At 38.1% G+C, this 11,685-nt stretch overlaps 1 protein-coding gene across 1 annotated transcript in view; it reads right to left on the bottom strand.

Moving 5' to 3' along the window:
• The window catches only part of LOC102892979 (beta-galactosidase-1-like protein 2), a 58,906-nt gene extending 49,905 nt beyond the window's left edge, over positions 1–9,001 (bottom strand). The window contains exons 1-2 of the mRNA XM_015597454.1: positions 8,970–9,001; positions 8,623–8,820 (exon numbers count right to left, since the gene is read on the bottom strand). Of these exons, the coding sequence (XP_015452940.1) occupies positions 8,623–8,820; positions 8,970–9,001 (230 nt within the window). The remainder of the gene's footprint in view (positions 1–8,622; positions 8,821–8,969) is intronic.
• Positions 9,002–11,685: the final 2,684 nt, after the last annotated feature.

The following is an 11,685-nucleotide window of genomic DNA, read 5'->3' as shown; positions in this document are numbered from 1 at the left end:
ATGAAATGCATAGAAGAAAACATAGGAACTAAACTCAAGGACCTTGGCCTTAAACAAGATTTTATGAATTTGACCTCAAAGGCAAGGGAAGTAAGAGCAAAAATAAAGGAATGGAACTACATCAAACTAAAAAGCTTCTGGTCAGCAAAAGAAACCATCAACAAGGTAAAGAGACAACCATCCAAATGGGAAAATATGTTTGTAAGCAACTCCTCCGATAGGGGCCTAATATCCAAAATATACAAAGAACTCATACGACTCAATAACAACAACAACAAAACAAACAATCTGATCAAAAAATGGGCAAAGGACCTGAATAGACACTTCTCCTTAGAAGAAATACAAATGGCCAACGAATGCATGAAAAGATGCTCAACATCGCTAGCTATTAGGGAAATGCAAATCAAAACCACAATGAGATACCGTTTCACACCTGTTAGAATGGCTATAATCAATAGGACAAGTAATAACAAATGTTGGAGAAGATGTGGAGAAATAGGAACCCTCATACACTGCTGGTGGGACTGCAAATTGGTACGGCCACTATGGAAAGTGGTATGGAGATTCCTCAAACTAAGAATTGATCTACCAATGGTCCAGCAATCCCTCTACTGGGTATTTACCCCAAAGACATGAAAATTCATATTCGAAAAGATATTTGCACACTGATGTTCATAGCAGCATTATTTCCAGTGGACAGGACATGGAAGCAACCGAAATGTCCTATGATAGATGATTGGCTAAAGAAGCTGTGGTACATATATACAATGGAATATTACTCAGCCATAAGAAGAGATGAAATATTGCCATTTGCAACAACATGGATGGACCTTGAAATAATCATACTAAGCGAAATAAGCCAGACAGGAAAGGTTGAAAATCACATGATATCACAAAAGTGGGATATAAACCTAAAGGCAACAAATGAATAGGAGAAACAAACAGAGACTCACGGACATGGGCAATGGAGTAGTGGTTGCCAGAAGGGAGGAAGGTGAGGGGAGGGTGAAAATTAAAAAAATAAAATTAAAAAAAATTATGTATATATAGTATGAAAAAAATAAACTGGCATTTAAAAAATAAAATAAAACATGATAGAGAAAAAAATAGAAATTACCTATTTAAATAGAAATAGAAAATCTAATTAAATTAGAAAATATAGAATTGCAATAACCCTGTATATACAAACCCCTGTGCCAACACTATCATCAAAAATTGTTTTTAGAAAATTATTTTTTTAATTATAAGAATCAAATTCCAAGATTCCATGCTATGTAACCCATGTCAAATCTCACTTATAAAGTTAATATAAAAATGAAAAAATAGAGAAACATACAGAAGTCACACAGAAATATTTTGAGGGGACCTATTATGTGGCAGGTACTATTATAAACACCAAGGATATTACCACCAACAATACAAAAAACATCCTGTCCTCATAAAGGTCACATTTTAGAAAATAAAGCTATAAAACTTTTAGAAAAAAACTTGGTGGGAATGCTTTATGACATTGGATTTGGCAATAATTTCTTGGATATAACAACAAAGGCACAGAAAATAAAGGAAAAATAGACAAACTGAACTTTATGAAAATTTAAAAATATTGTGCATCGAAAAACACTATTAACAGAGTGTAAGTCACAGAATAAGAAGAAAATATTTGCAATCACATATCTGTTAGGGGATAATATCCAAAACAAATAGAGAATTCCTACAACTCAGCAATAAAAACAAATTAAAAAAAAGAAAAAGAAAAAACTACCCAATTCAAAAGTGGGTAAAGAACTTAAATAGCTAATTCTTCAAAAGTTATGCAAATAGCCAATAAACACATGAAAAGATGCTCAACATCACTAGTCATTAGGGAAACAGAAATCCAAAACACAATGAGAAACTACATCATAGGTTGACTATTTTTTGAAAGAAAAAAAAAAACACAGAAAATGAGTTTAGCATGAATGTGGAGAAATTGGAACACTTGGCACATTGCTGTTAGGAATGTAAAACAGTACTGCTCCTGTGGAAAATATTATGAGGGTTCCTAAAAATATTAAACAGATTACAATCTCATTGAACAATTCCACTTCTGAGTATAAACATAAAAGAACTAAAAGCAGAAACTCAGATATTTACACACCAGTGTTCATAACAGCATTATTCACAATAGCCAAATGGCAGAAACAACCCAAGTATCCAGAGATAAGTGGATAAACAAAATATAGCACATACATACAATGGAATATTACTCAGCCTTAAAAAGAAATGAAATTGGTACATAATACAACATAAATGAACGCTGCACATTGTGCTAAGTGAAATACATAAAATAAAAGGACAAATATTGTATGATTCCACGTATATGACATACCTAGAATAATCAAACTCATAGAGACAGAAAGTAAAACAGTGGTTATCAGGGACTAGTAGAAGAGTTATTGTTATTAATGGGTTGGGAGTTTCAGTATGAGATGATAAAAAGTTCTGAATATTGACAGTGGAGATGGGTGCAAAACAATGTGATTGTACTTAATGCCACTGACTTTAGAAAGTCTTTGGAATCTCTGGAAAACTAGCTGACATTGTTTATTAAAACTAAACGAATATCTACATCATTGTCCATCACATCCATTCCTAGATGTATATCCAACAGAAATGTTTATATATTCTCACCAAAAATAAGTACAATATTGTTCATGACTCCATTATTCATAATAGACAAAAACTGAAGCTAACATGTCTATTCACAAGAGAAATACATTTAAGTGTGATTATCAATGGAATTCTATAAAGTTATGAGAACAAAGAAACTAAAATATGTGGCAATATGGATACATCTCACAAACAATCTTGAACAAAAGATATCAGATACAAAAGAGTACATATTGTGATTCATTTACATAAAATTAAAAAGCAGGCCAAAGTAATCTATGTGTGAGAAGAAAAAGTAGTAATCTTGGTATGAGGTCATGTCTATAAGAAGAGATGAGAGAACTTCTGAGATGTTCATGTACTCAAAGGTTTTGGAGGCTAGTTACAAAAGTATGTTTGCTTTATTAAAATCCATTGAGCTAAATACAAATATTGTATACATGTTAAACTTCAAGAAAATATTACTTTAAAAATAAAACTAAAATAAAAAAGAATGGGGAAAAAAAGAAATGAAGAATATAACTACCAATAAGGGTGTACTAGGTAATTCATATCAAACCTCCAAATAAGGAAAACAAAACAAAACAAAAAAGAACAAGTTTTTCTTTAACTGTAAGAAGACATAATAAAGACTTCCAGTTTCTGGTACAACAAATAAAGAATCTGGAAATTGTCACGTCCATTTCACAACAAGAAAAGAAAAACTGAACAAGCTGAAAGTTGTTGAAAAGTAGCAACTCTAATATATCAGAATTGAGGTCACAGGGAAAATTGCTGCCCCAAAAACTGGTGAGGGGGAGTAACCAGTGTAATGGTTAATTCTACGTGTCAACCTGACCAAATATCTGGCCGTGGGGTGCCCAGATATTTGGTCAAATATTACTTTAGGTGTGTCTGTGAGAGTGTTTCTAGATGAGATTAACATTTGAATCAGTAGACTAAGTAAAGGAGATTGCTTTTCCTAATATGAGTGGGCGTAATTGCCACTCCTTTTCAACACTACTAAAAATCCTAGCTAATGCAATAACACAAGAAATGAAATAAAAGATATACAAATTGAAAAGGAAAAAATAAAACTTTCTTTGTTCACTGATGACATAATTGTCTATGAGAAAATTCAAAAGAATTGACCAAAAAAGAAAAAGAAATTCCTTGAACTAATATGTGATTATAGCAAGGTTGCAAAATACAAAGTTCATATATAAAAGTCAGTCATTTTACTATATGACAGCAATGAAAAATTGGAGGACTGACACTACCCAACTTCAACACTTACTATAAAGCTACAGAAATCAAGATATTGTATACATGTTGGTAAGAGAATGGGAAAATAGATCAAGGAAATAGAATAGTGAGCCTAGAAATAGACTCATATAAATACAGCCCACTTATCTTTGACGATGAAACAAAGGCAACACAATAGAGAAGAGATAATCTGTTTAACAAATGGTACTGTAACAACAGGATATCCATCTACACAAAACAATGGTGTAGACATGAATCCTAAACATTTCACAAAAATGAACTCAAAATAAGTTGGAGTAAAATGTAAAACTATAAACCTCCTAGAAGATAACATAGGAGAAAATCTAGATGACCTTGTGTTTGGCAATACTTTTTAAATAAAACACTAAAGACATAATACATGAAATAAATAATTAAGTTGAACTTCATTAAAATTAAAAACATTTGCTCTGCAAAAGACACTGTCAAGTGAATGGGAAGACAAACCACAGACTGGAAGAAAATCCTTGCAAAAGACATATCTAATAAAGGACTATTATCCAAAATATACAAAGAGTTCTTAAAATTCAATGATAAGAGAATAATGATACAATTTAAAAATTGGCAAGAGATCTATACAGATAGGTAGCTCATCAAAGAACTTATACAAATGGCAAATAAGCACATGAAAAGATGCTCAACATCATATATCATTAGGCAATTGCAAATTCAAATGAAAGTGAGATACTACTGCATACCAATTAGAATGGCCAAAATCCAGAACACTAACAATACCAAATGCTGGTGAGACTGAAGCAACAGAAGTTCTCACTCATTGCTAATAGGAATGCAAAATGGTAGAGCAACTTCGAATGATAGTTTGCCAATTTCTTACAAAACTAAACATACTCTTATCATATAAGCTCCAATTTTTACCCAAATGAGTCAAAAATCTACACATGTATATGTATACAGCTTTATTCGTAATCGTCCAAACTCAGAAGAAACCAAGATGTCCTTCAGCAGATGAGGATAAATAAACATGGTACATCCAGACTGTGGAAAACCATTCAGCATTAAAACAAGTGAATTATCAAGCTATGAAAATACATGAAGGAAACTTAAATGCATATTACTAAGTGAAAGAAATCAATCTGAAGCAGCTATATACTATATGATTCCAACCATATGACATTCTGGAAAAGGCAAAACTATGGAGACAGTAAAAAGATCAGTGGTGGTCAGGAGTTAGGGGGAGAAAGAGATGAAAGGTGGAGAACAGAAGATTTTAGAAGTAGTGAAACTACTTTTTATAATTCTATAATGGTAGATATATGTAATTATACACTTGTCCAAATCCATAGAATTTATAAAATGAAGACTGATCTGTAATGTAAACTATGGACTTTGGGTGATCATAATGTATCAATTTAAGTTCTTCAGCTATAACAAATGTACAACTCTAGTGAGGGATGTTGATAAAAAGGGAGTGGGCAGGGGTCATATGGGAAACCTCTGTGCCTTCCTCTCATTTTTATTGTAAACCTAAAACTGCTCTAAAAACTACCTTTTATTTTCCTATTAAAAGATTTTAAAAAAAAACTAAAATAAAGAAAAAAAAATTGAAAGCATCCAGAGAGAAATGATGTATAACCTACAAAGGAATCTCACTTGGAATTATAGACAATTATGAGACACAGAATAGAACCCTGTTTTATGGAGGCCAGAGGAAGTAGCACAATGTTTTTCAAGTGTGAAGGAAAAAAAATTGCCAACTTCAAGGAAAACTTGTTTTCCTTTAGTCACACAGCACTTCTAACGCCAGATTTGTGGGTTTTCCCATACCAAGCATTTCTCCAGCTCTAAGCAGATAGCAACTGTGTGTCTCACAATTTAACCTAATTCTGAAAATAACTGCCTAGAGTTAGCACAGACCCCACAGGTTAAGGGCCCAGCTCCCATGACTCTCTCCATCCCCATTTCAGATGCCAGTTCCAGACTGTCACCTATACTTTCTGATTGATTGGCTACAAATCAGACCTCCTCCTGTTTGATAATTCGTTAAAACTGCTCACAGAACTCTGGGAAACACTTACTTTGGTTTACTGGTTTATTATAAAGGACATAACTCAGGAACAACCTTAGGGAAAAGATGCATAGGGCCAGGTAAGGGGAAAGGGCATGAAGCTACCATGTCTTCTCTGGGTGCATCAGCCTCGCAGCACCTCAATGGGTTCACCGACCTGGAAGCTCCCTGTACCCTTTCAGTTAGTTTTTATGGAGGCTTCATTATGTAGGCACGATTGATGAAATCATTGGTCATTGGTAATTAACTCAATCTTAAGCCCCTATTCCCTCCCCAGGGGTCAAACCCTCTGTACTTATCTGCTCAATTTTGCTGTGTAACTAAAACTCTAAAAAATAATGTATATTAATAAAAATAAATTCTTTAATTCCTCAAAGAAACTACAAAAAATAAAAAGATGTATTGCCCTCTAAGGAGCATCAATTAAATTCACTGCTGACTTTATAACAGAGACAATGAAAGCCAGAAGGCAATGGCATATCTAAGGATACTGAAAGAAAACAACTGTCAACCTAGAATTTCATACCAGTGAAAATATTCCTCGGAAATGAAGACATTTTCAGATAAACGAAAGCTAAAACTTTGTCCCCAGCAAATCTACACTACAGAAAATTTAACTGTGTTCTTCACACATAAAAAAACAGTCTTGTTATTTAGAATTAAAATACATAAGAACAATGGCATACACTTCAAGAGAGAAGTAACTACTAGAGATAAAGGATTGTAATGTCTTTGCATTAAAAAGTGGATAAAAGAACAAGTAAAAGTACAAGAGAACATCAGTTAATAAATCAAGGATCCTGAGTATCCAGTAAAAGAGCATATATTTCTCAAGCTAATAGAGGAAAGGAAATGGACACTCTATCATTCCAAAGAAAAAATAGCAAAGAAAATAATTCTTTAAGAAAATGAAAAGCTGAGAAAGCAACCCAGCCTATCAGATATTAAAGCAGAGTATAAAACTAGAAACCCAATATTATAGTTAGAAAAAGGGGGTGCAAACATAACTAAAACACAAATATAGAATAATTAAGTATTGTGATGGTACAAGTATGAATAAGTAATATAATGTAACCAATAATAGTCTATAAATAAAACCCATCATTGTGTTCTCAAACACTAGTCAAGATGTACTGATTCTGAGGTGAAGTGTTTATGAATCCATAGTGAACTATTAATGATTGAAAACTTGTTCAAGAATGAAAGAATGAAAATTAGCTTGACTAAAAAGAAAAACAGCCCTGCCATTTTCAGACTGGGAGGAAGACACAGATAAAGCCACATGAAAATAGGAAACGCTGCTTTTCTCAAGGTTGTTTAGCAGTTGTCAATGTTACCTCTTTGAGTGACAATTGCTTTCTCACCATATCTAGGTCCCCTTTTTATACCTATCTATGCTTAAGTAGGCCCAATTGCTAAACTACCCTCACTTCATGACAACACTCAACCCCTAGTTAACCTCTACTTCTTTTAATCCTGTGTCAGAAACAACAACCAATCCAGAATTTATCTCTGTTTTTCTTAGACTCTCTTCAGAATCTTTTGGCTGGAAAGTCCCTTCTTCTCAACATATTGATGTTGAGACTGACACTCCATTTCTCTAGAACCCACTTCCTGAAAGTCAGTAAATCTGATTTTGTCAGACTCTAGGTTTGTCCCTGCAAAATTTTGGCTTATTAGTTGTTAATAATTTTTTAAAAAGAAAATGCAGTCTTTTTATAATGATAAATGTATTCACTGTATAAGGCTGCTTTTATTCTGAGAAAATGCTCTTCTTCCTCTTTGAGTGACTAAGACTGTCTTATAGTTTATGACATAATGGTATTAATTTTTACTTCTCTAAGCAATGATACTTAAAACAAACAAAAAACTTGGCTGTCCTATTTAGACCACAAATGTCTTTGAACGTTTAATAGTTCATAAAATTTCAATGTCTGTGAATCACTGCCATACAAAGCAACAAAATACTGAGGAAAAATGACACGATGTGTAAAAGATATTATGACAGTTTAGGGGGGGAAATGCTTTAAAACATCATCCCACAACAGTCACCAAATTAAATTCTACATATTTTTCTTCTAAATCTATTTTAAAGATCAAATAGCCAAAAAGAAAAGTAAACTAAAACTGATATCACAACAGTAATGGATTAGCACTTCTAAGCTTAGAAGGCTAGACAGAAATTACTTATTTTTGTTAGTTTCAGCTTCTAGAATGAAGATGATTATATTATGTGCCAGGCCTGGTTCTCAGTGAAATCCATCTTCAAAGACAAGATTTGCTAGAACAGTATCGTATCCTGGAACTCATCACTGGACCTATGACTCCTACAGCAAGTAAGGATATCCAAGGAGCGAGGCCTGCTCCTTGACTGGACTTCTTCAGTACTTAGGGACCACCTGGGCTACAGCCATCTGTCCTGGCCATTGTATCTGAAAGTTAGATTCTTGCACGCAAACCACAGTGACCCTGTTTAGAGAGAGGCCTTTCAGAGCAGGCTCTACCTACAGGAGATTCTCAGGATAGGAAGGAGGACTCAGACATCCTAAGAATAATGAAGAAAGTACACATAGGGTCAATCTTTATACTGATCTAAGAAAGTCTCAGACCTAGGAATTCAGACTATAAGGTTCTTCAAATAATTATTAGGGGGCAGCACTCACATAGTGACAGTGTTGAAGCCACAGGCTTTCAGCTTCAGGAGACGGTCCTTCCAGTACTCCCTGGGCACCCGGAAATAGTGAATAGTACCTGCTATGATCAGGAAAGGAAAGCCATCTAGGGTGAAGTTTGAACCCTCAACTTTCAGACCCACATGGCGGTTTTTCATGCTGGTGGGAGTCAGGTGAGTTTGATTTATCCTGCAAAGACAAAGGAGGTGCATGAAGTCCTAGAGCTGTTACCCATGAGACAAGCAGGAAGGGCAGATCAGAAAGGCCTTTCTTTCAGGAACCCAAGGTACACCTTCGGTGCAAAGAGAAATTTCCCAACCCTTCCCTCTGAAACATACCTGTGCGAGAGGCCTCCTTCAAGTTGAGCCATTACCAACAACCCTGAAGACAGACACAGGAAGCCCACAAGTCTCACCAGGAAGGCCCACATGCTAAACAGACAGGACATAATAGAGGTCAGACACCCCTGATTTAGGGAATGAGGTGGTAGCTGAGCTAGGCCTTGGCCTTGGCAGATGGTGAGGAAGGTAAGGGAGACCCCACTGGAATGTGGAATTCTGCATAGCTGTCCCTTGGCTTCTGTACCACTGGACTCACAAGGCCTCAAGGCCATGTCTACTGACTGGAGGGACAGCTGTATAAGAGTCTTCTGCTAAATAACTTTTTCAGACATCAGTTACATTTCAGAGAAGATCAAGCTTGTCAAAGAGGTTTGACATTTCAGAGAAGATCAAGCTTGTCAAAGAGGTTTTACAAAATAAACAATCTCTGGGAAATTCGCCACAGACATTCAACTACTAGAGAATAAACTCTAATAATTTGCTGCTTAGCAGGAAATTATTAGAGTCTGGAATGTAGAAGGACCTCCTCTGTAATGGGGTCCCAATTTTTGTCTCCAACGCAATTTTCTACTTCTCTGCTGCTGTAGGACACCATCTCATGAGTTCCCAGGACACACTTATCATTCGTGTGACCCATGATTTTCTTTATGCTGCTCATCCTGGGGCAAATGCTCTTCCTTCGTGTCTCAAAAATTCTAAGATCCCAAGATCTGCTGAAGTGTGCATACAGCAAACTTCGGCCGACCTTAGGCTTCTAGACGAGAGAAAGCAAGCAGCGCGGGGTGTGGCTGTGTCCCCACCACCAAAGCAGTGCCTGAATCAACGTAGGTGCTCAGTAAATGTTTCTGAACAAATGCATGAGATACCAGAATCACTAAAACATCAATGTCGCCTCCATAAGCTTCAGCTCTACCATAGGCTTAATGAGTATCACCTTAGGCCGCGTATAGATGAGTATAAGTTAGGAAAATCAGAAAACAAAAACAAAAACGGGGCCCGAAGATTAGACAAGGCCCGAAGATTAAATTAGACAGACTGGAGAAGAAGTGCGCACACAACTCTCAGGGGCGGGATTCGGTTCACAGGTAGCAGAGGTGCAGGCGACTCTTCACTGCGGACGTAAAGGGTCCAGGGACACTGAGTGAGATCCGAGGACGCCCAACCAGAGATTTCCCAGGAGAGAGGAGGAGAGGGAAGAAGCAGAACCCCCAACGGAACCTGAATGAAGGGCCCAGAAATAAAAAAAAATAAAAAAAAAAAAAAAAAAAAAGTCCCACATGTGAGCCGACTTCACTGACAACATTGCCGGGACTGTCGAGTAGGCACATGACTGGGAGAAAGCGACGACGCAGGAAATGCGGGAAGTCTCGAAGGTCGCGGGGGTCCGGGTCCCGCAGGGGACCCACCTTACCTGAGCCCCGCTGCTCCGCTGAAGAAGTCCCAGCTCCGGCCCACGCCACTTTGGGTAGAGGAGAAATAGGCGGTTCCGCGCTCCGACAGCAGCCTACAGGCCAGAGGCGGACAACGCCCACCTCCCTCCAGTAGACCCGCCCCTCAGGGGACCCGCTTCCATCGAAAACCCCACCTTACCCCCTCCCCTGGACGCTCCCCAAGGAAGCCTGCCCCGCTCAGACCTGCTTCGAACCGCAGACCCACCCCTTCTCCAGAGCAGATTTGCTCCCCGAGACCCCTCTACGCCCACCCCCGGGGCTCCCCAGGTGGGCGCCTGGGGAACAGAGGGCCGGACTACGGGTTGTTCTGAGCTCCACTCCAGGGCAATGTTCGCCTCTGCCAGCCCCTCTACCCTCCTGGTCCCCGAGTCCCGGAGGCTCGCTCCCCGCTCGTGTCATCATAAGTAGTGACAACTAGTTACGCAGCGCCGTCTGCGCCCAGCACCCAGCACGTGCCCCGCCCTCCCGCGTGGCCTGCCTCTCTGCGGTTCCCGGAGCGCAGTCTGGGACTGCACAGGTGGCTGGCTCACGCTGCACAACAGAGACTGGCATTCTCGCTAGGCCGCAGCAGTGGGATCCTTCCCCTGGGAAGGCGCAGGCTCAGGCCGGTTTTTACCGCTCCAAACCTCTGTCAGCCCCTCCTTCTGCGTGCTTTCACCAGGAGTTCGCAAACTGCAGTTTCTCTGGTCAAGGTACTTAGGACACGGAGAAGGAGAACGCCCTTACCTCGGAGACTTGGGGGCCTCGTTGGGAACACTTTGCAAGTCGTGTTCACATCCTGGGGAAGGAGGCTAGTTTCTTTTACTGGACCTGCCCTATGGCTAGTACAGGCAGACCTCATTTTATTTATTGCTCTTTGCCTTATTGCGCTTCACAGGGGTTGCCTTTTTGTGCTTTGCAGATTTTTTTTTTTTTTACAAATTGAAGGCAAGACCCTTCACTAGCAAAAGATTATGACTCTTTATTGCCACATTTGCTCTATTAGGGTGGTCTGGAACCCAGCCTGCAATAATACCTCAGACCACAGCACGGGTGAACCTAATAAAAATGTAGCTGTTCTTGAGCTAGTATAAAATAGCTGAAAGAAGGGAGACTATCTCGTTTATTACCCGAGACTTCATTTTTAACTGTGGTCTTGATATGGGCCATTATTTACTAGATGTACTCAGAACTTTTAATCATTTTATTTCCTTTCCCTGGGAAAAAGCCCTTCTCCCTCAAACTCAGGTAATTACCCTGAAACTTGTAACTCGGGTTATTGA

The sequence above is a fragment of the Pteropus alecto genome, unplaced genomic scaffold, assembly GCF_000325575.1.
Source record: "Pteropus alecto unplaced genomic scaffold, ASM32557v1 scaffold210, whole genome shotgun sequence".
Taxonomy (NCBI): Eukaryota; Metazoa; Chordata; class Mammalia; order Chiroptera; family Pteropodidae; genus Pteropus; species Pteropus alecto.
Note: the sequence above shows the minus strand (reverse complement) of the source record. Positions and strands in the feature narration are given on the sequence as shown.